The sequence below is a fragment of the Fistularia commersonii genome, chromosome 2 (genome assembly GCF_037954325.1).
Source record: "Fistularia commersonii isolate RoL2024-O1a breed Wild chromosome 2, RoL_Fcom_v1.0, whole genome shotgun sequence".
Lineage (NCBI taxonomy): Eukaryota > Metazoa > Chordata > Actinopteri > Syngnathiformes > Fistulariidae > Fistularia > Fistularia commersonii.
Window position 1 is genome coordinate 3526833 of NC_141285.1, and position 26829 is coordinate 3553661.

The 26829-nt window shown below is 43.1% G+C and overlaps 1 protein-coding gene across 1 annotated transcript in view; it reads right to left on the reverse strand.

Annotated features, from left to right (window-relative positions):
- Window positions 1-85: 85 nt before the first annotated feature.
- The window catches only part of inpp5a (inositol polyphosphate-5-phosphatase A), a 143831-nt gene continuing 117087 nt past the window's right edge, over window positions 86-26829 (reverse strand). Inside the window, 8 exon segments of the mRNA XM_086164633.1 lie at window positions 86-265; window positions 267-283; window positions 683-719; window positions 2357-2425; window positions 5363-5474; window positions 16685-16758; window positions 24926-25000; window positions 26159-26254. Coding sequence (XP_086020759.1) covers window positions 233-265; window positions 267-283; window positions 683-719; window positions 2357-2425; window positions 5363-5474; window positions 16685-16758; window positions 24926-25000; window positions 26159-26254 — 513 coding nt within the window. The 3' untranslated portion in view covers window positions 86-232.

Consider the following 26829-nt stretch of genomic DNA (forward strand, 5'->3'; position numbering starts at 1 on the left):
GCAACTGTGAGGTCAGCGATGTGTGTCTTGTCTGGAGCCTCGTCCGCGTCTCAACAAGTGTTTTATGGAGAGAAAACGACTGGGGTTTCTGTATGAATGAGGTGTCGGGACAACTGCGACTGGTCAGCACTGCTGAAAAGTTTGTATAGGTTCTTCAGTGTAGGTTTGTGCAAAGTGTGTGTGTGTATGTGTGTGCGCATGCGTGTGTTGTGTATGTGTTCTTCTTGTTTTCTCACAGAGGCGCTTCACAGAATATTTTCTCCCCCCCTTTGGCAACACTTTCCTGAGGAGTGACAGAAAAAGGGAGAGTTTTAGTCTTGACGCACCGGACGTTTTTTTTTTTTTTTTTTCCCGCCCCGCAGAATAATAGAACGTGACTTTCTCTATGCAAAAGTTCTTAAAATGACTGCGGCATTTTAAGTGGCCACGTGAAGGGAGGCGGGTGTGTTAAGATCCTTCCAAATCAGCCATCTTTGTTTGGTGATTCTTTTTTTTTTTTGGTGTGAAAAGTAATCGGAAGGGGAAAAAAGAAACCAAAACAAAATAAGGGGGAGGAAAGAGAAATCAAGCAAATCATAGCAAAGAGTAGCAACAATGGGAAGAATTATAATAAAGAAAAATGAATATTTACCACGACATCACTGCACCACACAACACTTGTGCTTATTTGCATTAGGTTTACCTGCCCCCGCTGTTATTCGGAAGGACAGGAAGACTGGCTGGTGGGGGGGAGAGGCAGAGAGAAGTTAGAAAGTTAGAAACCTGGAGATACTGAGGACTTTATTAGGAGTGTGTAGGACGTTGTGGAAGCCCCCCCCCCCGCGCGGGGGGGGACACACAGGTTAAACTCACACACTCACTGTGGGTTTTGGGGCCTGCGTGCTAACTATCTCCGACATTTTTTTTTTTTTTTTCTTTCAAACGCGCCGCCCGCGATTCTAGTGTGTGTGTGTGTGTGTGTGTGCATGGCGGGCGAGGTGAGCTGCCCGGCGGGCGGCGCGCTCGGGGGGGGTCACCTCGCACACACACACTACTGTCTGTGACACGCAGAGCCATGATGAAAGACCCGACTCCAGGCGCCTCGCTTCTCTCTCAGAGCGCGACCTTCTGTCTGACACCAGCGGACACTGAAGCCGCGCTGTTTTCGCACGTTTTCGCTCCTTCTTTCGCCCCTTTGTCCTCTTTGGAGCGAGAGGCGGCATCTACTAGCAACCATAAACACAGAAGCTTCTCTTTTTGTTATTCAGTTAAAGAGTTAAAACTCTCCGCTTTATCGTCGAGGACAATTAACGGCGCTTAAAGCGACTCCGATGCATGGACGCTTACATGTTGGGGAGGGTATTTGTTACAACGCGGCTTTTTTTTTTTGCTTAAAGTTTTGTTCGGTATTCGCCCTGCGGTGCACGGAAGTACCACCGCATGCGTCGTGGTTAGATAGAAGTACACACACTCTCTCTGGATTGGGACGGTGACTGTACTCTTTTTCAGTATTCTGCAGGTTTGACCGATCACGTAAGAAATGCTGCGAGAATCGATAAACGAAGTTTTGTTTTATTTCGTCTGCGCAAAGGGAAAATATTCTTGTTGTGGCTTTCTGTTGTCTGGGAATTCATTTAACCGTACGGATTATAATTCAATCCATGGCCAAAAAAAAAAAAGAAACGGGTCTCCGGTGGAAAAACGATTGGAAACGTCAAGGCTTATGCTACATATAATTCACACACGCGCACACAGTAAATACAAATTATTGAAAATAAAATCTGTAGAAACAGTTGAGTTTTGCTAGAAATGATGGAAAGGTCTTGGAATGTAAAGAGGCATCTATTGAGAGAGAAATAGTAAATGGTAAATTTAAAATTAGCAATCCAGCCTGCTGATTGGACGGACCGATCCAAAAACTTTTGTGAACTTTTTTTTTTTTTGTGTGTGTGTGTGTGTGTGTACTTTTTCCAAACCAACATGTTCTAGAACCCTTTAAAACATCACCATCTTTACAAAAGTTCTGTAGAAGCAACAGCGTTGGAATCATACCCGCACCCAGGACATGTAAGGATTCTGTAATGTCACAGGAGTATCTATTATAGTATATAACACATTTATAAGGCAGTTAAAAAGATAAGATTTGGCTCAGGGGTCAAATATCATCTTTTACCTTTGAGCTGAATAAAACATCGTCCACATGGAGTTGCATCATGTCGATATTTTAGACAGTGAACACACATAAACCCCACACAAATAGGTAGATAGACAAGAATATGCAGATATACGCAAATAGGCACACACACACACACACACACACACACACACACACACACACACACACACACACACACACACACACACACACACAGGTTACCTTGTGGTCCCCCATGCAGACATTGGGCCCGATGTTGTCATAGACTAAAGACTTCTCTTCATTTTCAGGCTGTGGAAACACAGAACCAGAGGAGGTCAGAGGTTACACACACACACACACACACACACACACACTGTGATGAAAAAGACCGAACGCTCTCCACAATCGTTACAGGCATGCGTGGGGTGTTATGACACATTCATGATGGGCAATCAATGTGTGAGCTTCATTACACACAATTAGCATGATCACCCTCTGTTTTTCAAAATAAAAGTCTCGCGGCCGCTCAAAGATCTCTTCCAGCCCGCGGTGGAGAAACCGAACATCACTGCTCGTGTTCCTGCTTGACGCGGTTGCAGTTCCACCCCAGAATATGATACGGGACGTACCCAGCCGCTTCTTGTGCTTTAGAAGCTCCGAAATGCAATGAATTCGAGGGGGTCGTGGAGGGAAAAGTGGGATTTTCACGGCAAGAACGCGATAAAAGATGTTTCCTGATATGCGTTGCTATGGAGACGAGACTATACCTTGGACGATCGTGTCCGTGTTTTTGTTTTGCTATCTGGACCCAAAACAAAATCCAGATCTGCCGGATTTGCGTCGTAATCGGGTTCAGATTTGCTGCCGTTCATGAGTCGTTCCTCGGTTTAGCTAGTTTTTCCCATTACAAGCTGATCTTAATAATTATTAATGCCGATGTTTTGACTGGTGTCACGCACACACACACACACACACACGCACACACAAATGCACGCACGTTTCCGCTACTAAACTGTCCAATACAATTAAGCTTCTGAATGACTGTTTATTTATGTTAGGACGAAAACTTAAGGTTCCAGCAGGGGTTGAAATACAGCGAGGACTCCGTCAGATGTCGTTTTTTTTTTTTTGCAGATTAATGGTGAATTAAACGGACCGATCGGGTGCCGCGAATCGTCAAGGCCACTGCGAACGCACGCCCGTCCCTTGGTCGGCGGGGGAGGAGCGCGCTTTCCGGCGAAAAGCGACATGACGTGTCGTCGGCCGGAAAAAGTCAAGATTCCTGGAGACGGGAGCGGTCCTCGGAGATTCAGAAATGAATCTACCTTTGGTTTCTCACTTTGAAGCCTCGGCACGGCGCGGCGGGGAGGGATGAAAAGCGGCAGTAATTTATAGTGGGCATTTGCCTGTGGACCAGATACACTCCCACCGTAATCTAAGTGCCCATCTGAGGGAATCATGTTTCAATTTCACTTTCTGCACACAAAGAAGCTGTTACCCACTCAGACATGAATCTGCAGACTAGAGTATAAATCACACTTGTCTGGTCGAACTAAGGACTTTTTAAACAGCCAACCAAAACAGACACACACACACATGCACACACACACACACACACGCACTGGCTTGGCGGTGCTACCAGTTGTGACACTGTGACTGTGCTGGCGCTACAAGAAGAAAGAGACAGAGAGCTCGAGAATGAACCATAAAGCTGAATCCGAATTAACTTCAGACCAATCCCGGGACGGCGCGGGGGTCAGCACGCGGCGAGCCGCCGCCTCGCGCTACCTTCTCCGAGCGGGCCACGCACTGGCGCCCCCCCGAGACCGCTGCCTCCCGAAGCCGTAGATACATTCATCAAACACACACTTGATCATTTACAAAGGCAGCATAAAATTGTGTTTTTTTTTTGTTTTTTTTTTTTTTTTTTTTGGGCTGCGTAATCTTTAGACAGATAAACAAATTACCCGGGGCCCTCCGGCGGGGGAAGCGGCGCTCGCTCGGCTAAGCATTCATTACCGGCGCTCCCGGAGCCGGTGCCGCGCCGCGCAGCCGGCAGGCAACCTTTGGCGTGTTAGGGCTCGGCAAGCAGAAAATAACATGATGGCAAGTTAACCGACCGTGCCATGATAGATGACGCCGCACGCCGGGCTGTTTACGGGCCCATGTCTCAACAATCTGTAACGCCGAGAGCCGGGGAAGAGTGTGCTCAGTGAATCATCGGCCAATCTGCGGACACACTAACTGCGCTCTGTATTAAAGGCAATTAGCTTTTGCTTGAGGGTTTGAGAAAAAACAAAAAAAAAAAAACAAAACAAACAACATCATTCTGACAAAGAGGGGTGCCGGACGTCTATTTAAAAATTGTTTTTTCCCCGTTTTTGGGGCAAGGCGCTGTTCTTTGTTTTAACAGCTTCACCCGGAAAAAGAAGAAGGAATTTCTAACGCGGAGGGAACAAAAGAATTCAAACTTCCTGAGCGGCCCCTGCTGCCGGTTGTTAAGGTACAATACACCGCCGAGGCTCTTTCACGCACGAAAGCTGCGTGTCGGGAGCTCGGGGAAGCAAAGACGTGGACTCGGAATGGAGGATCCGAGGATCTAAAACTGGGAAACAAACCAAAAAAAAAAAAAAAATTTTTTTTAGTTTATCGCGAGGCGCTCACATGGAGAAAGGTGGTTTCATCGCTCTCCATTTAGAAAGATTCATCTCTGGGCAAAAGATCCCATTTGCGATTTGGCGTCGTTTGGTCACGGATGATTTTATTATTTTTTTTTCCGACGCTATAATAATCTGGAGAAAACTTCGCAAGGGCGGATTTCCAAAGTAAACCCCGGCAAACAGAACGGGTGAGTCAAGAGCGAACAGACCGGCGCCCCTGAGCTTGAGGAGGACGAGGAGACCGAAGACAGACGTGGCAGATCGGCCGCGGCTTACAATGCCGGGATGGATTTGAATCGGAGCGGGGATCTCGCCGGGTTCACCACTCCGGGAGAAGGATAGAGATCCGCGGCTTTATGAAGACGACGGGGGCCCCTCTAGAACTCTATCCGTCCAGGAGAAGATGTACTGTTGCGGGTGGACCCGAGGCTTAGCGCTTGCAGATTAGTATTCGCGCAAGTCGTCTTTCCATCTGTGACGTGACAGATGCGGGAGGAGGAGGGGGGAGGCGAGGGGGGAAAACAGAAAACGAACAGAAAACCGCGGCGGTGAATGTAGCCATCGAAGTCGTCTGGACGGGGTTTACCTTTAAGACCAGGTCTCTGGCCGAAGACGACATGAGGATTCGGTCGCACCAGGCGGGACACCTGGTGTTCATGTACTGCTTGCCCTGACTGCTGTCTTCACTGTATGGATAACTGAAGGGGAACACAAGGGGGAAACACAGTCAGCGCACAGCCAGACACGATTTATTATGTTTATTTACTCGCAAATGTCATGGGGAAAAAAAAAACAAACAAATTTGTAATTCGTTGAGTCGATGATAAAATACAATTCTGGATAACACAGTGGAAATCAGAAAAGAAATATAGTCCTTGGAAGTGGACTTTGTCAGCTGATGTCTATATATTCCCCTTTAAATGTGAATATTCATTACTATGAGAATTCGAATTACATGAAAACGTATCGACGTACAAAGCAGAACAAAGTACGAGAAATTCTTTTATCACAAATGTCTGGCTCTTCATGTCATGAAGAAAGATAAGGGTAGAAATGATAGGGATACAAGTACACATTTATACCTGCTGTAAATATGATTAGGGTATTTAAATTATTGAGTATAAATTTGAAGCGTATCTCAAGCCACATTGTGTGTGTTCGAATATTCATTTGAAAATAGGAACACGGGACTAATGGTACATACGATTTTATAACACCGTGGATTGTGACAACTGGGCCAGGTTTGGATCACCGATGTCACAAAAACAAAGACAAAAAAAAAAACAAATACGGAATTTATTTTTGCGTTCACGATTCCTTCCCGGGGTATCGACGCACTTCAGTTATACGAAACGCAAGTTCTGAATTTTGCAAGATGCTTTTTGTACATGTTTTGGATCTGTAGACAAGAACACAGCGACTGTACAAAATGTGTGAAAGCCTTCGTTTCCCGATCAGAAAAAGAAAGAATCAGAAAGATAAGGGGAATTATTAATGCTATTGCTATCGATAACATCGATCGCCGTCCCTTTCCCGGCTCAAGACGGCAATGAATATAACGCGTATGAATCCGCGGGGCTGCAGGGAGGAATAAATGAGAAGTCACGATCAAATGTTTTCCCAAGAAAACAGGAGGTCCATTAGTACAACCAATCATCTGAGTAATCTCCTGAATCAACACACGTGGATGGCTTCATCAAAACAATCTCTTTCTGCCAACTGTACAGGTTGGGAGATTGTATTGCGGCGACTGTGAGCGAGAGAGGGTTGGTTTAATAGAAAGAGCGAGAGCGATTTAGTCACAGCGGGGCCAGAGGGAGATTCGCTCGCCCATATGTACGGCCGCATCCCTACACGGTCATCAAAAACAGATTAGGTTCGGCGGCAAATGGCCAAGAGAGATTGTACGAATCTTGGAACAGCAGGGAACAATCGCATGATTTAAGCGGCGGCGGGGTTGGAGTCGAGCTGAGAGCCATTGAGCTGATACAGATTTACATTGTTGAGAATTCAATTTGCCCCTTCGGCTCATCAAACCGCTTCAGATTTACACACCACCAATCCAATTTGTTTGTCGGCGCTCATCAGGATGTAAGCGGCGGCTTACATACTGTAATACCAATCCAATTTGCTCCTTCAGTGCCACACGTGCTAACCGTAGCAGAACGCCGCCGCCCCAAATCTGAACACGCCGATAGCCTGATGAAAGAATAAACACACGTGCGCTGCGGTTTCAACTCATCAGTCATGCCGAGACTTGATAGGTGAAGCCGAGCGCTCGGCGCGGAACGAAATTTTTTTCACCGGTTGCTTTATTTGTGTAAAAATACCTTCAAATCATTGTTATGAGGCTCGATTGAAGTACGGGTTCCTCTTGTATGTCTTACTACGGTAGCATTATTGCATATCTCTGTCCATTCGACCCAAGATGGCAGAAATGTTCATACTTTTACTAACATTTGACTTCGGTTCTGACGGTTAACCTTGCACTCGATAATCCGGTGCTAAAAGGGATCTTCAAATCTTTACTTTCTGGCCCCGAACTGATGGAGCTGGGTGACGTTTTTGACACCTGCTGTTTTCTCCCTGAACACGGATGGGATGTTCAGAACTTGCGGTGAAACTATGATTTAAAGTACATCTTGCGATAATGTCTGAGATGAAGATCAAACTATGAAAATGTCCTTCCGCTGTAACCCTAAGAGTTGATGCAGTGTGTTTTGTCAGGAAAGCTGTTGTATGGATTATCATGCATTTTTTAAGAAATGCGTTTAAAGCGATCGCGCTCAAAGTCGAGTCAGTGAACTGAGTTATCCGGCACATTGTTCGCTAATTGCGTTGATTCTAGATTCCCGAAACGGGACCGAGCTTGTTTAAGAGTTCATATTACCCTTCTTTTACTTGAAAACATTAAGGCTAAATTATGTTACCGAACGGAAGAGACTAACAGTCGCTCGAGGGCATTAGTCATGGAAAAAAGATGTTGATAGCTGTGATATAGATGATGGCACAAAAAGAGCAATTCTACAAAGAAAAATGTCTCCCTCAAAAGTAATCTTCTCTCAGCCCCGAACACCATCAGACAGAACATAAAACTGGAATAAATTTATGACAAACCCGCTCGTGCAAAACTTCAGATCTGCTCTAAACAGCAAAATACTACAAAATATGAAGCCATTGATTCATGTTAAAAAGTAAAAAAAAGGGACAAGATAATGAGCAAGAGACCAAAACAACCAAAGGAAAGGTTATTCATTTGCATCGTATAAAGATAGATGAAACAGATGAACCAAATTGATGATGATGTCAATACGCTGATGTTTACACCAATCAGACTAATCATCATCCACACGTGCGGCAATACACACAGCAGTACATGCATGCATCACAAATAAGCACAAATGAAGGCGCGCACACACACCCACACACACACACAAATCCAATAACAGAATAAAGATCACTCCGCCCTGACATGATATCAGATGTGTGTTGCAAACAAATCTGTAGAGGGGTGTGTGTGCATGGGTTTAAGCATCGGGCAAAAGCAGGTACACGGTCTCACACACACACACACACGCACACACACACACACACACACATGCATGAATGCACATACAGCCCCTCCCCACCAGGTGTACAAACAGACCTGCTGTGAGCTACTTAGAGAAGTTCCCTGCCTCCAATTAGCATTAATAGCACTTAAACCGTGGGGGAAATGCATGGGGGTTTTTTGGTATGCTAATCGAAGGGCTAAAGAAGTGATCCTTGGATAAAAGAGAGCATGAAGAATAGGATGAGTGAACCAGAGATAGACGGGCAGGCAGAGGGAGAGAGGATAAAGACGGATCAGACAGAAAGAGGCAATGAGAAGGTGGAAAAGAGCAAAGTCTTCAAAGGGCTGGTGGAGCTGCTTGACTTCAGGGTGGCCTCTCGCTTCCTGAGGGACGGGCCATCGAGTGAACAATCCTTCCAACCGGGGCCCGAGAGCAACTTTGTCGAAGCTTTATTGACTAACAAGTGCAGGGTCATTTGGCTGTTAAAAGAGATTGAGAGAAAATGAAGGTTTCTCTCTCACATTTTTCAAACAATGAACTCCCATCTGATAGCGCCCCTCCCTCCCTCCCTCCCTCCGTTCTTCCCTCCCTCCCTCCCCTCCCGGCTCTTCAGGAACAAAACATCGCCGTCGTTTTGTTATTTTTGATGACTGCCAGCAATTGTAGAGGCTGATTAAAAATAGCCAACCGTGGCCATTAAAGGGCCATTGGGCGCCTGTTGGTATAGGTTGTTCCCCTTTCTGTTACACCGCACCCTCCATTGCCTCCAATAGAGATAACAAGTCTTAATGCAACAGCAAACAGTGGAATGGCGTGCTGGGGCCAAAGTGATTAATGTGTCCGATTAGCGAGCTCACAAACTTATCGGGGAAGGTAAACGGTCCAAGAGGGCGTGCAGGCTGGAGCCGGTCGACTCCTATCAGACACTTATTGCCCATAGCAAGACTAATTGCACTAATTAATCGGCCAAGCTGATAACTCCAACAATTGTGAGCTTGTATGAGGGGGGGAAATGCTTCACTCTGTCATTTACAAACACACACATGGGCAAGCAGTGACACACACTGCTTTATTAACAGTGAAACCTGTGACGATAAATACAAAATTATAAGATTTCGACAACGGATGAGAAATGCTGGGAGTGTAATGGAAGCCAAGGCTTACATGAAGTGACAGCCACATCAGATGATGCTATGAGTAGCTCCCCCCCCCCCCCCAAAAAAAAAAAAAAAATCTGTGAAAGTCTCAAAAATGTGATTGAATCGAAATAAGAGAAGTGGCTTTTTTCTTTGGCAGCAACTCCAAAGAGGTAAAAGTGATTGTTTTTTGTGCTGCTAAAATGATGATTTACATCAATTCTTGCAGTATTGGAAGCACAATGTATGCTGGTAAGAATAATAAAAGAAAAAAAAGTAACAGCCAGTACACATACAAACTTAACTTGTCTATATGTGTATGTCTGTATGGTGTCCTTGAGTTTCAAGTAAGGTGGCACAATGGAATGTGTTATCATTATTATTATTACTATTATTATTGTTGTTGTTGTCGTTATTGTTATTGTTATTGTTGGAACATGAATGCGGTGTTAAAGTTGTTCATCATGTCAGTGTTGTCTACCTCCTATTCCTCTCCACAGTGATCCTTTTCTGAATGTGAGAATATAAAACTAAAAAGTTCTCCTTCCGAGAATGAAATTCAAGCTGGACAGCACTTAAAACTGTCTTAAAGCGGTGAACTTTTCCGTTCGAAAGCAGCTATAAACAGACCGATGAATGGCGTACTGGGGTGTAAAGCATTGGTGTTCATATATCATATATACATTAAATTCATGTGATGCCAAATTATCTCAGATAAAATCCCGTGAAAATATTTGCACAGAACCAGACCCGCTCCTCAGTACAGCCAAAAATGTTCTTGTGTGAGTGCCGTGTACCCACTCCTTTATCCAGTACGTTGCGCTACCTGATTTATGGCCGATGATACATGTGTGCATAGTCACATATTCAGATCCTGTAGCAGCCATCATGAGCTAATTCATTTATGCTTGGATTGGGGTTTAATGTTTGACTTGGCTGCTGACACATTACTCATGCGTTCCGGTCAGTGTCACCTTGTTTGCCTCACCACGGTAAGGCCTGGTGGGGTGTGCACGGGCCCTATGCGCTGTATGTCACTCAGCCTCACCCATCAGTGGGAGAGGTTGGGTGACGCAAGTTAAGACTGTTATAGACAAGCTACGCAACCTGCCTGTGCAGGAGTTGGGCTTGATAAATTATCAATATATATCACGCATAGTTGAACGATGATGCTGCATGGCTGTTCTTATAAATGAAAAAATAATGTGATTTATAAATATGCTGTTTGTGAAAATAATAATGAAAACTGACAAAAATAAACACTGACCGAGAAGCATCGTAAATATATAGGTAGTTAATTAGACCTAATATATTGATCAATAACTTGGAAAAAATGTATACAAACTTGCAGAAATTACCTAAAAAAAATAAAAAAAAATCGGCAGGGAATTACCCGAAAATGATCGTTTGTATTACACCCGATTACAATAAGACGACGATAAATTATTAGGAAAAATGTGCAAATGGGAAAGTTTCTTAATCTGTCTAATTGTAGTCATCTACATTTAAAGTTCATGTTGGTGTCTGACGGGTGTCTGACTTTGTGAAACTGTGTCTGACTCAGAAGCCTTTTGTAGGCATTAAAAGACCAAAATTCCTTATGGTGTTTGAGACAAACACAAGTTTATCAAAGAAGAGCTGCAGATGTGTGATTGCTATCAGATGATCCATAGAAAACAGATTTTGTGTTACCTGTTGACAACAATAATGAACTATGGTAAATATTTCCAGCCCCAACAAAAGAACTGCTACATCGTAGCCTAGCATACTAGCATGGACAGCTCCCAGCTTGGTGCTCCCACATTCTACTGTTTGCCCATTAAAGCAAAACCCTTTGTTTACAAAATGACAAATAAGTGACAGTGGCCTATTCACTTGTTCAGTATTTAATAAGGGCATTGTAAAGTTGAGAATTTAGGTAAGGCAGGAAGCCAGAGATAAGACTCATAGTATCAGTGACACGAGGTCAAGGGCACAAAAGAGCATCATGGGATGTTGGATTGGCCACGCAGGGCTGCCATTGGCTAAAAACTTGGAAACTCTGGGTTTCAACGACTTGCTGCCTTTACAGCAATGTTTGTTTGCCGTTGTCAGGGGAGATTTGGCAAAACACACACACACACACACACACACACACACACACACACACACACACAAAGATCAGCCAAATGCTATCAATAAAGCTGAGTGTTTGCTTCAGTTTGTAGAGCTGGGAGGCTCGCAGGCACAACATTGGCATAGCGCAGTTCAAACACAGCGAAATGCCATCAGTAGCTCATGGTTTACAGCCTGCTGGGGTTCGGCTATGACACGTTCTGCTCTAAATGAAGACAAGACGACACAGATGGCATCCATTTAATCTTCTCCATGTAAGACTGTTCTCAACAAAGCCCCCTTTCACGGGCATCATCTCCGACGATAGGCAATAACACATGACAGTGGACAATATTCAGCTATTATCGCCACAATGGCCCTTCATCATGTTCACAGGCTCTCAAGTAGTTAAGAGTGATGAATGCGTTCATGATTGTAAAACCAAGACCCTTTGGCCATTGTTGGGTAACACGAGTTACACACACACATACCAGTACCTCGCCTGCGGCGTTTTAACCAAACACCGTTGTCCAAGTATATCTATGGTTCTCCATTAATGGAGTGACGTGCCTCTGCTATACTATAGCACGGCTGTTCACGCGTGGAACAAGAAGCCTCCTTTATTTGTGGTACAAACCGCAAGGCTATAGGACAAATGTGTCCACAATCCAATGGAGGAATGGACTGAGAGGATGACATCATTCCAACAGGCCGGGCGTGTTGTGTGAAGAGAGTTATTGACAGAACAAGGCCACTTACTGTATGCAGAAGAGCCATCTGTGCGGGTACTTCCTATGAGCTCAAAACAAGTCCTGAAGAATTCTCCACTGCACTGATAATCCACTCATATGGGCTTATTAGCAGTTATTGAGGAGCTGGCGCGTAGCCACCGGTGTCACCTGATGAAAATTCATTCTCCTCAAAAAGGGTAAAGTCATTCTGCCCGGTATCAGTTTTTAGACCTTCTACTTTAATGACTCTGTTGTAGCTTTACCCTGCATGCAAATCACTTTTTGGCCTGCGCTTCTTCAGTTACCTTGAGCCATAGGGGAAGATGTGCGCCGATGTTTCACGGCCGTATGCGATCGCGCGGAGGACGGCGAAGACGAAAACTGTTCGTCAGCGTTCTCAACGGCGTCGCCCCTGCGACCCGTGGCCGTTTTCGCGTCTCTCTGGACCGAGCAAACGCTTGCGCACGGGATCGTCACGTTACCGCTCGTGCATTCCCATCAGTCTCTCCGTATTCCACGAGAGAGGTATGGCTGGGCATTTAAATTTAAAAGAAGAATTCATGCCTAGTCTCAAACATCTCAGCGCCTACCAGCTGCTCCTCGACTCACTTTATGCCAAAGCACATGCTTTACCGGAGACCATGCTCTCCCGCTTTATTCGTCTGCGGTAAAATAAAACTGGGGATAAAGTGAATCAATAAAAAGAAAGAGGTTCTGTGCGAATCCTTTGATTCTGTCGGCGTGTGCCGTTTACAAGATGAGTGAAATAAACCAGTGACACCGTCTTTGTTTAAAACCTTGTGCAAAGGAGAGAAAGGCCCGTCCCAACAAGTGACGGTAAACGTCGGCTCTGCCAAGGCCGGCCAACTGTCTAATTCGGCTTCCCAGATGTTACGTTCTTGCAGTAATGATCCTCTGACATTTACTTTACGGCCGAGACGAGGCCGCGCTCAGTTCTCCATTGAAATACTTCAAAAACTCTCCTCGAACACATTGATGGCCTGAGAAGATTAGACTGTAATGGCAATTAATTGGCTGTTTGATTGTTTCATGCTGACTTTTCATCCAACGCTGTAATTCGATCAAAATTTAATTTTGTCAAATGCTTTGATTTATCACTACAGATCAATGAAACTTCATCCCAATTGTTTAGTGCTAATGAAATTAGCATGGAAAAAAAAATCTCAATCCATTCACATGCTTGACTTTATGGGGACTCGATGTCCTGGACAAGCAGCGGGATTTGTAATCATGGTACCCTGACCTCAAATTTGTCTGTTATTCCTGGTAAAAATCAATATCTAAATCCAAACTCTGGCTTTGGCTCTCTGGCTAAATGTGGTGACTACAAGTAATGCTGTTGAATCTATTTATTAGTGATTGCACAAAAGGGCTTTTCTTTTTCCATTTCACAAACTCCAAAGACATATCGAGATATAATGCGTGCACGACCCAGAGAAGAGGGTGCACCTGTGCGTTTCTGATGTTTCCCTCTGCTGTGGAAAAGGCAAGGCATGATCTGTGTGTGCATCAGGGTACCAGATGCAACTGGTCTGATGTCACTCAAAATCTCCCTCAAAACCCATTCCCGGTAACCATGTTACATGTAGAATGCATTTTTCCACCGCTCCTTTACCGTCCGCTGTTTTTTTTTTCATGCCGAAGCCCCGGGATTCAATTTTTACATCGATCTTGTTCAAAATGGGGCAAAGAAATCGGATCAGAGCAGTACTAAAAGCTTTTCCTTAAATCAAAATGCATGAATAAGTTACTACTGCCTTAGTATGTTTTCGGAGATATTACCTTAGTTATATCATTACAAATATGGAATCAAAGACGCCGTAATTTATCGGAAACCATCCTATTATATCGAGCCGAATGGCCGTGCTGCTGCCTATGCAAAGATAATGACCTAATGCCTGGTTGCAGTTTGCGGCGTGCATAATGCTGCTCCGGAGAAACTGTCTAAATAAATGAGTGGTTTCTGACAAATAGACTCATGCATTCTCTTTACATACATGGGTTAACTATGAAAATGTGTGTGTGTGTGTGTGTTGTGTGTGTGTGTGTGTGTGTAAGTGAGGGTCCCACAGCCGGCAGCGTCCAACTGGCTCCAGGTCCAGCTGTGACAAGGCCCGGGTAAATTCCTCACCTCGGTGCCCGAGTACTTAGACTTGTCACGGCCAACTTTGACGGACAAGTTTTTGAAAGTAAAGAGATATGCGTCGCGTTAAGAAGAATTCACGTGTGTAAGCGCGGAGGCCGAAAAAGCCATGCCCGCGAAAAACCTGGACGAAATAAAAAAAAATAAAACGTTAAGCCTCTCGCCGGGGATGTTTAAGCAGTCGTAACTTAAACTGAAAGGAGAAAGCCGGAGCCGGCAGCGGCTGCTGCCATGTATGTGCGTCAGTATCTGGAATCAATCAGTCACCGTGCGTTATCCAACCCTTCCTTCATCCTTGACAGCGTGTCTCATTTTGAGACAACTTCTTATCCACTGGCAGACAACAGACAGAATTAACTTGCAGATTAAATGTTTGTGACTGGTATTGATTTATAGATTTCGAGCGAAAACCGAGCTGTGTGTGCATGCTGTGCTTGCGCGTGTGTGTGTGTGCATGCGTGTCAATGAGGGTGTGTTCTGATGGCCTGCATTAAAAAGAGTAATAACCCTCACAGATGGCGCAGGGCCGGTCCGGAGCAGGCTATGTGATGGAGAACAATCGTTGAGGCTTGATTGCTCAAGGAGCACAAGGCAGACCTGACAGGAGGAGGGGTTTCAGGATCTGTGTGTGTGTGTGCGAGAGAGAGAAGTGGGAGGAGGGGGCTGTTTAAGTTTAACTAGGCCATTGCTACCCATTACAGGGCTGACAATGATGTGGTTTGTTACACACACGGAGTAGATCAAATCAAATCGCATATGCTGCTCCAGGGTTTCATCTATTTGATTCATCATCACCTCAAGTATGAGAAAATCATTTGTATTCCAACACGGCGGCACGGTCATCCCTCCCTGTGGAGAGATGATTCAGTATTATATGGATAGGTGCAAATGTCGGCCGGAGTAAAATGACAATAAATCCACCTGTCACTTATGCAAAGTGATGTAAATGGGGTCCCTGATTAAGACGCAGAGTCATTTAAAAAACAGGGACTGGCAGAACCGTGACACACACACACACACACACCTATTCAGTCTTACACGTGCGTGCGCGCGCGTGCACGATAACCCGATCTCAAAACTCCGCATTCATTACCGCGCATTTTTATAATTCTATGTGTTTCAAGCTCTCCTTCACGCAAACACACGGTAAAATCCCCTGTCGCCCCGCGCCTGCCACTAGAGCAGTTTATCAAGTAATTATTGTTTGATTACAGCGTTTCATTATCTGCGCTGATTGAGTCACAACCGACGGCAAAGGTCAAGCGCCATTAACGCGCTGCTCCCGAAACATATTTCCGCGCCGGCCGAGTGTTTGCCCTCCCTCTCCTCTGAAAGGGCTAATTGCAAATGCATTTGTTTGAGGAAGAGGAGAGGAGACCACCCGCTCCAATCTTCCCCAAGTCCCGCTGAGACGGAATATTAATGTCATCCAAAGCATTCGCACTCACACACTCACACACACACACACACTCCTATGGATGGAAAAAAAAAAAAACACACACAGGGGAGCAGTTTGGGGCCATATCTAATCAAACTTAACTGATACCCATCAAACCCAGATCTAACGGCTCTCATGAATCTGTTCTGTACAAGAAGGCGGCAACTGACTCCTTGTAATTTTACATATTAATAACCAGTCCTTGTGGCAAAGTTCTGTTAGCTATTTTTAAACGCATCTGACCGGCAAGAGATCATATCGTGTGGACGAAGATCCAGTCTTGGCTTCTTTTATTGGTCTTTTAAAAGGACAGAAAGACTTTTGTTTTTGCGTGATTTTCTTCAGCACAGATCATATTGTCAATTATTTTGTAAAAACACAGTTACGCATTAAATAGTTCGTCTTGTTGTTCTATTTTTTTACCTGATGTGAATGAAAATTTGCTGCGAACAGTGTGATATGCTGATTCTAAGTCTGCGGTTTTGATATGTAAAGAAATGTTCGTACCATAGTGGGGTTTTTTTTTTTGTTTTGTTTTTTTTTTAAACGCCATTGAAATCATTAAATATTTTGTCTTGTTGTTCTATTTTTTTACCTGATGTGAATGAAAGTTTGCTGCAAACAGTGTGATATGCTGATTCTAAGTCTGCGGTTTTGATATGTAAAGAAATGTCCATACCATAGTGGTTTTTTTTTGTTTTTGTTTTTGTTTTTTTAAACGGCATTGAGATCACATTAAAATCAGGCTCACGCAGAACCCACACACGAAATTAAATTTGGAGTGTCCGTACCTGGGCGGGAAAGAAATCTCCAGTTCATGCAGTCGATCCTTGAAGACAGACAGCTCTTTGTCAAACTCTAAAAGCTGTGGAGATAAGCAGGAAAAGTAAATAAACAAATGCAATCATTTTTAAAAAACTCGGTTGTTTTTAAATCATCACAGATTTCACCTGTAATCACATTGTCCGGAGGCATGACATTGTTCGGAACCGCAGCTTTTCAAGACTGAAGGATTTGGAATCGTTTACAATGTACAACTGTAATGCCATTGTTGTGATGAGCTACACACTTCGTAGAAAAGTGTTATGTCAACATAAAGCCTTCAGCTTTCTCTGAAATACTGGGGAATCGATGGGGGCCGGCCATAATGTTAAAAGGGCTGTTCGTAATTATCTTTATTTATTCACAGCTTTTTGGATTCGTTTTCTTGCCGGTAAAAGTGCTGTAATAAGAAGCAATTTAATCAACTAATCAACAGGAAAAAGAAGTAGTGGCAACTATTTACATTATTGATGGGTACCTTAGGGTCGCATTTCAAACTGAAATGTGGAAAGATTAAACGCTTCCAGCTTTTTAAAAGATGAGAATAAGCCGCTTTCCTCGGAGCACTTTGGGTTTTTTTTTTTCGTTTTCGGAACAAAAGCCATTTGGTCTCGCTGAAACGGCGGTGGGGGTTAATTTGTAGATAATCGCTAACAGAAATGTTGGCGCGGAACGGCAGAAACTGGCCGACCAAACATTCTTAAAAAAAGGATTCTGATAAGCTGGATGAAAGCTGATGCTAATCTTCAGGTTTGGTCTACTAATCTAAAGATATCCAACCAACACTGGCAGAAATTGACAGCAGATGAGCAGATCTGTGCATTTGTGTGTGTGTGTGTGTGTGTGCGATTGGCTCCGTCCTACTGGGGGACCATCTCTCCACACTGACGGTGCATCCACACACTCTTCATCAATCATGTCTCCTCACCCAGCTGTACTCACTCACCAGAGTGTACACACACAGTTCCCCCAATTTGGCCCCTTTCACAAAACCCATAAATCATTAGTGAAAAGTGCAATTAGCAGCTTCTTGTACACATTAATTATCTTGGAGATGAACAGGTAGCATGGACACCTGCATGACTGCCTCCCTGAGAGACTGACAGCCGCGTTTCCTGGCAACCCTCGGACAGGCGCGTCTCTCGCCCCGCCTATTCCCTTTAAGCAGGAAGGCACGGAGATGGAACTGAGACGTGTTTGTTCCAGGCTAAATTGGTCCGTTGTACATGTTTCCAACACCGGCCCTACAATTATGGCCTGATAGAGACCTCATCCTAGATGGGAAGCATCTGACAAGAGCTTAATATGCAGCTGGATGTTAATAACATTACCCTAGTGTATTACACACACGACAATAATCTGATGGGAACATGATGAGATATCAACAAGGATGACATGGTGCACATGTGCAATATTTGGCAGGACATCCTCTCACATTGGAGACAAGCGAGGTTGTCATATGAGCATTATTATATCGGCGCAAGATAACCGCTGTCTTCCATCTACAATGACATATTTATACTACCCGTGTTTGTCTGTGTAGGGAAGTATTTGTCCTCACATCGCTGCTGAGTACACACAAAAAAAAAAAAAAAAAAAACCCAAGTGACAGTACGGGTCTTCGCTACGGCGCGCGGTGTTTGTGAGCACGTATGATTATGTGTCACTGGTGTAGAACAGTGGCCATTACTTTCAGCCAGAGGGGCCTCCCAGTTGGAGTCTCTGCGGTTCAGGAGGGCAGATGTGCCGCATTCATCAAACTCACACGGCCGGGGTCATAAGAGAGACTCACACAGTGTGGATGAGGGATGGCAGAGCCGGGGGGATGAAACCCCAACCTCCACCCGCCGCCCGCCACCTTACCACTCGCATGCTGACATCTCCCACCAGCGCGCGTGTGCGTGTGTGTGTGTGTGTGTGTGTGTGTGTGTGTGTGTGTTTGTGATCATTCAGAATTGGATTTTGGGGGGCCAATTTATCAGTTCTTAAAAGTCTAATTACAAGAATGCCTTCAACTGTGTTTGAAAAGGGGGGGGGGGGTTCGTTTTGGTGAAACCAAATCATGAGACGTTCCATTTAAATGTGATGATGATGTCGTTACACTGGCTGTTACAAGCGGTAATCCATTTTGGTTATCCATGGATAGCTTCACAGATAAACCTCGCATTGTGGCAGACTTCTCGCTTTTCCGATCAACAAGCTGATGGCGCGTGTGCCTATTTTATCTTATCCCATCAACCCACAGCGCAGTTCCCATACATATGAGATGACAGAAACTGCATAGGAGAGTGTCATAAAGTCAGCACTGCGTGCGAAAATGACAAAATTGTAAACGTCAATGTATCACTTTCATCACTTGTCAAAATGTTAATATCTACATGCAACCAAACTATTAAAAGCTCCAAATGCATGGCATTCGGTTAAGCTGACGCAAAAACACTGCAGTGGGAGTATTTCTCTGTCTAAAAATGCTGCAACCAGGTTACTCTTAAATTCCTTGCACTGCAAGTGCCAAGTTATTTAAAGTATTATTGTGGTAAGACTAAAGGTTGAACCATAAAATCTAGTTTTAACCAGAAGTTTGTTTTTAATTTCCCTCAGTCACAGGAAATAATACCAAATGAAACAGTTGTATTGCATGACAAACTGGGATAAATAACAGACAGGACAAACTCTGATCATTTCAATGTTTTCACATTATGGCCCTTGATTTTTTTCTTTCTTAAATCACACAAATAACACAAAAGGGTCATTTTTGGGAGGGAAAAAAAATTCCAGTATTTGTCACTTTAAATTTCTTAGCATAATATACTGTGAATATAAATGCTATATCTGAATGTCGGGTAATAGGACATTATATTATTAGTATTCGATTCTCATACAATTTTGTTGTGTTTTTTGAAATGCAATGGCAATAAAAGTCTTCTACGTGAACGTGACAAACCAAGCTGGTGGAAAGTGAAAGTATAATCTTTTCAGACAAACATAAAGTTGAGATTCCATATCATGAACTAGCAAGGGGTATGACAAAGTAGTCGTTCGCGATCCGAGATTACATTTGTGTATTTCATACTCATGGGGGACAAATGTCAGATTACAAGAGTGTGACACGGTTAAAGCTGCGGCAGATGACTGACATATGGCTATATGTGTGTCCACAGCGTGTTAAGTGAATGTTGAGTAATTCATTCAGGTGAATGGAAAACCTCTCAGGCCAAAATTTCACACTACATTTCATCCGGGGTCAATTAAGCATAATCGTCTGTCGCTATGGTTGGTGAGTGGTTTAAAAAATAGCTTATATTAGTCCAAGGCCTCCTAGAGTGATAAAGCCCGGTATAGTCTGTCAACCAGAAATGACCTTGGGAGTTGTGGAGAAGGTAGCGCGAGATGATTCAGCTCTGGCAATATCACAGAGGAAAAGAGATGAAGAAGTGTCAGAGTAAAAACTAGCCTGTCAAGGGCTCAAATTTCTGACTTTGCTCGGATGATCAGTTCTCCCCCTAAATCAGAGAGCCGCTGATGGTCGAGGTAGGAAGCGGAAGGGTAAAAAGAGGGAATATGAGGTCTCCGGCCCTCAACTGTCCCTCTCGTTGCGTCGGTTCATTGTCCGGCACCTGTAATTGTGCTTTGATTTACGTGTTGTCAAATATCCCCCGTGACAACACCTGCTGCCATTAAAACCCATCAATAAACGTTGGGGTGAAAGGTCATTTAATTTGATTTTTACACCTCACACTTGGCTTTCATTGCAGGGGCAATATTTTTCCTTCTTTTTATGGGATCTTCATTATTTCGTGTAGAAAAGCCATAAACTGTCACTGACGGGGTGGGGGGGCCACCGGTACTGCAAGGGGCCAACCCAAACAAAACTCAAAACTAAAGGGCATCGCTAAACTCTCATTCCCATGTCTATTATATTATCTGGAGAAGAATTAAATTAGACAAATGTCAGGAAAGGACACCAATTTCCACAATAAGGGTAGAATTTGGCCTTTTTTTTACACACACAAATACTATTAGGGAAGCTAGGCAATGACTGAAAACATTAGTTGAATATCCAAACAAGACTGCACAAGACCTATTATGTATGTATGCTATCAGTTTTGATTAGGTTAAGTAAGCAGTCAATACTTTCCCGACCTGCTCAGAATAGAGTGGAGCTACACTGAAAGACAGCCCAAGACCCAATGTAGCATCAATTTATATCAATCCGATGCCCGGATTTCATTTAGCATGGCTTCGGTGTAACCACTTAGGCGCTTGGACAGACAGAATATAAAAGAGCGCTGGGCTGACGCTGTATTTGTTTTTTATTTTTTAATGTCCCTATCATATTTAAGGCATCTCGGGGCTTTTGAGTAATGCTGAGAGCAACGCTGCCAGCATGACAAGGAGGACCTGGCCAGACAGAGAGGTTCATCACTTGCTACAGCGAGCTCATACACAGCCCCCCCAGCACACACACACACACACACACACACATCTACCTCCGTTGGTCCCCCATCTGCCGACACCACACTGATAAAGTTACTATAAAGAGATACTGAAACAAAATCAATGGTGACGGAAGAGGGGGGGTACCCTATTGTGTGTGTGTGTGTGTGTGTGTGTGTGTGTGTGTGCTACAGGATGGAAAGAAACAGTGTGCTGGCCACACAACAATACACACACAGAAGGGCGCACACACACACACACACACACACACACACACACACACACACACACACACACACACACACACACACACACACACACACTCCCCATCTCTCTCACAGAGCAAAGCCCTGCATTGCCCCTTGACGCCGTGAGCACCCGGAAAATTTAATCTTTCCAAATACTCATCAGGGCTCTCCATCGTCCCGCCGTGACAGCGCCGGGGATAATTAATTATACAATTTCGATGGGAATATCGACTAAACAAACCTATTAATCATAGCAAAAGTCAATAGGCATGGACACATTCAATCATGTCCTGGCCAATGATTACTCCTCTCAAAATACAATAATTATTTTCAAGAGCTGCCTCGAATTAAATTTCTGTCAAGCTGGTACAAGTCTTGCAGTTGATGAAGGATGCAATGGATTTTTTTTTTTTTTTTCCCTTCCCTCTCCCCCAGCGAGGGAGTGTGAGGAGGGACATTTATCCTTTTGGAAAGGTAGTTTGTTTTATAAGGATCATAACACGGTGTGTTTAACTAGACCATGACCATCAGATTATCTCTGAAGCCCCCATTATGTCATCTGTCTTGTCTGGCTTGCTGAGCTTGAGGAGGAGGAGGAGAAGGAGGATGGGATAAAGGACAGAGCACAAAATGGGGAAGCGGGGTGGGCATCATGTCTCCTACAGTTACTGTTCCACAGGGGAATTTATACCACACACACACACACATGCATGTGTACATATATGTATATATATACACTGCTCAAAAAAATAAAGGGAACACTTAAAAAACACATCCTAGATCTAAATGAATGGAATATTCTTATGAAATACTTTGCTCTTTACACAGTTGAATGTGCTGACAACAAAATCACACAAAAATGATCAATGGAAATCAATTGTATCAACCCATGGAGGTCTGTATTAGGAATCACACTCAAAATTAGAGTGTATAAACAAACTCCAGGCTGATCCAACTTTGATGTAATGTCCTTAAAACAAGTCAAAATAAATCTGTGTTGCTTCCTGAGTGGACACTATGATTTCACAGAAGTGTGATTGACTTGGAGTTACATTGTGTTGTTCAAGTGTTCCCTTTATTTTTTTGAGCAGTATATATACACAGTATGTATACTGTATACAGACAGGCAGATACAAACATACATACATACATTATCATTATAACAGTATACATGGAAAAATGAACACTACTGTGTAATGCAAGAGCATTACAAAGCATGTTTGTTTGTTTGGTTTTTTTTTTACATACTTTACTGGCAGGCTTTCCCTGGATGTTGTTTATCGGCGGTAATTAGACAACGCTCACAATGTACAGGGCTGTTGAATTTCAGCAAGTGTCTGGCGAATTGGCAAATCGGTCGACGGTTGACATTTTGGGAGGGCTGGCTCCGAGGGACGCCAAGTAAAAAGAATCGCAGCTTCATGTGTCGTGTCGTGATTTTCTGGAGTACTCGCTGAATAATATGGAACGCCGTCTTTGGCGGCGATTGTTTCTGTGCACACATGAATCTCCCGCAGTGTGATGAAGCATTTAAAGAACCGCTGATACATCATGACTGGAGCCATTTTGAAATGTCAGCGCGTCACTCAAATGCCCGTGACATGGTTATGTCGCCATGGAGCAGGTGAGTTTATTGATACGATTGGTAAATGCTTTGCGGCTAAATCATCCTTTTAAACGTACAGTGATGATTGTTGTCAGGTAGTAGCTTCATGTCGCCTGCTTCCACTAAAAATGTACTGAAACTTATTGGAATTAAACAGGCGACTGAAAAAAAAAACCCAACAAAACAACAAGGCTCCGGCTTGTTTCCCGTAACTTCGACGGGAGCGAAGGCCGATGACTCCGAATGGCTGGAATGTTTTTATTAAGATTTGCATTTTTGTGGATATTGCGAAGTTATGTTTTGTTTTTGAAACCTGATTGGCTGATTCGATTTCCTGAATTAGAGAAATGAGTCCGAACCCGGCAACACCGCCAGACGAGGCCAGCGCACGAGGCAGCAATCACATAGGGGAATAGTCTAAAAATAATTGCATTTGGATTCAGGAGGTTTATGTTGTCAGCGATGGTACCAATAACCATAAAGGAGGGCATTGTGATTTAAAGCGTTGGCTTAGTTTTGAAGGGTTAATTCTCGAGTTAAAAACGTCTTGTAAGAGTTTATAAGTCCGATGTGAAAAGTATTTTGCCAGGTATTTTTGGTACATTCTGGAGTCGTGTAAGTTCGACGGGAGGTCAATGTTTTTGAACAAAACGCTCCTTTTCTGTGCGGTATTAAATACGACGAGTGATGAGTCAATGAGCATTACACTATTGTAGGATTTTGTTGGCTTCTTAAGGTCAGGATTAAGAGGTTTTTGTGCATCAGTGTCAAACATCAGTTGCAGACACAGGGTCCTTTTATATGTCATGTGATTTTACCGTTATATTACAGATTACTGTGTGGTTATCTCGGCATCTATGCTACTGTATTGCCTGAAAATGAATCATGTATTTTGGACTTTTAGATTTCAGATTTAATGACACATTTGAATGTAAATAAATACAGTTTATCAGAAAGAACAATCATCACATTCAGGGTGTCATGATTGGTTAAAAATTCAAAATCCTAAAACAAATCATTTGTATCACGGACTTCGAAACCAGCGAATCAGTTATTGTTGCTTTTGTGTTTTTCAGATTCAAGCCTCAATTAAAATATGAGCCTTCTAGAGTCAAACGGCGCATTCATCATTCTGCACAGTGAAGGTCAGACACCCAAGTGATGTAACTAGTAATTCACATCCTGGAGAAGGATTCGACTTTGTCGTACTAACAGATAAAGACAACATCTACTGCATTAAGTAGGTGATTTTGCGACTGGCTATCTGATCTATAACAAAAGGCCACCTGTCAGTGACTTTAGTCAAAATAATCATGCGTTTGATAGCCCGAATGAACTGTTTTATCCAAGTGTGTCGATTGTAAAGCCGTCACCCTCGACTCTGCAGTTCTATGTGAGTGATCCCTCACAGTCACTTTAACAAGGCTGATCTTTGAACTACTTAATGTAATATATGGCCGTATAAAGAGGAAGCACATATCCTGTGTATTTTTAGCAGACACTTATTACTCACCTCATCTAAACTATGTCTCATTTTAAAATCATCGCAGAGACACTGGTCCCCTCAGTGGACGGCGTCATGTGAGGACGTTCTGCCAATGTATCTTCATTTCGGATGCAATAATTCAATATTTTTGTATTTCACCTTTACACTTCCTTTGCTCATTATATTAACATCCAAATCCATCTAATTGAATTTTGCAGCTGCAAAGCGTCTTATGATTTTAATTGTTGTATGCTTTGCCTGAGCAATAATCCATTTGAAATGCAGTGAATGTTGGGAATTGTTTCTATACAGGGGGAAGTCTATTAAAGTCAATAAAATAAATCAAATTTGTCATAAAAGCGGACAAAGGAGAACAGAGAAGCAGCAGGGTGAATGAATACATAAAAGGTTAGGAAGCACCGGGGTGACTTACTGAGGTCCCATTGTTTTCCCGGAAAACGTCCTGGTTGACATAATTAAAAAGCTTCTTTTCAAGTTGAAGAACAACCTAAGTCAGAGGCAAGGGAGGAACAGGGCTGTGATTAATACCAAAACGAATGTTAAGTGCACTAAGTAATTAGAGCGCTAATGAACAGCAGTGCGGTGCAGCGCTAAAATGTTCTTTTAACTCGACACGGGTCTAATGGACACATCTCACTGCAAAATAAAAAAACTCTCAACACGACATTCAGATGAATTATTCCTATATGCCAGATTTCTATCAAAGACAAAGTTGCAACATTATTATTTTCAACATTTCAACAGCCTTTTTAATATTTTTTGGAAAGTGAAATGAATCAATTTAAAAAGTCGCAACCTTATTTTTTCACATTTCAACAGCCTTTTTAATATTATTTGAAAGTTAAATTGATCAATTTGACAGATTCGATATGCATCATAACAACAACAACAATAATAATTTTAGAACTACATATATACAGAGTGTGCAAAACAAAAAATAATACAAATTAACACACCAACTTGAAGTTATTTCTTGAATGAAATAAGGATTAGGAACAACCTCAAGTGACACAGATAATAAAAATAACGAATGGGTTGACAAAATGTTTAAAGAACTCCATTGCATAGTTGAGGAGTAAAAAATGAACTGCAACTTTGAACTAAAACAGCAACATATGGCCATCTGCAGAAAAAAAAAAATTGATGTTTTCAGTTATAACTCTTTTTGCTGAGACAGGAGTTCATTTTACACATATCTAAATGAATTAAATGTCCTTATTGTTCAATTTAAATAAGATTGCAAGCTTGGAAACCAAAATTAGGTAGCGATCTGCCATGACGCCAAACGTGTTTCGCTACATACGATATGTGGGCAGGGTAGGCGGTGTTTAACACTTGCTCCGGTGGAATATCAAAAGCACTGCTATCGTGCAATTTCTAATTATACCATTAAAAAGCTAATTTAGTTTACTTGGTCTTGGTTTACTTGGTAAGCAATTGTGTTTTTTGCATTTCTGTTTCTTCACATTTTGAAACGGATGAGCAAAAGCGGAACCAAACCCTTGCTTTTCAAGTTTATTCCGTTACGATACTGTTTAGCGTGACCACGGTGGTAATATTTCGGTCAAATTTTAAAGCTACGTTAAAATTTATTGAGATTGTCTGAAGTCGATATTGCCCCGGACATCGGCGGAGGGCGGCTTACCTTTCGATCATTATCGCTTTCTCTGAATATTAGCTTGTCGACTTCATTAGTGTCTGCAGTTCGGACCGTCTGCATGGTGGCAGTGGAGCAGAGACTCTGGAGGAGGGAGAAAGGAGAGGAGAGCAAATGACTGTAAATGACACTATTAGATATATACCGTATTGCTGTTTTTTTGTCATTTAAACAAGGCGGCTATTCACTACATCAGTGATCGATCATGCACATATAAAGTATAAACACTTGGCGGTGTAGTAAATGCGCTCTGCTGCCACACTTTTACTGCCATCCTGATATCCAACACAATGCACTTCTCTTAAATGCATCTGAATGCTTTTTAAAGGACCTTCCCACAAACTACCAGCTCACTGTCCCTTCTCTTTATCTGGGTCTATGTACTGACCCCGTGCACTGTGTGTATGGTTAAATTCCCCTTTGTGGACTCTTTTAACAATTAGTTAAACATTCGACCATCTGTGTTTGAAGACAGTTGAATGAGGTAATCCCTCAGCCAGTGGTTCCCATACCACACAGCAGACACTGGATGACCTGATTGAAATTCAAAGCACAGATTAGATAATCGGGTCAAGCCAATATAGCGAGCGGGAGAGAGAAAAAAAAAAAAAAAAAAGCCCTTTAGACTGAAATGTCACAAATCAGTCCTGATTTGGCCA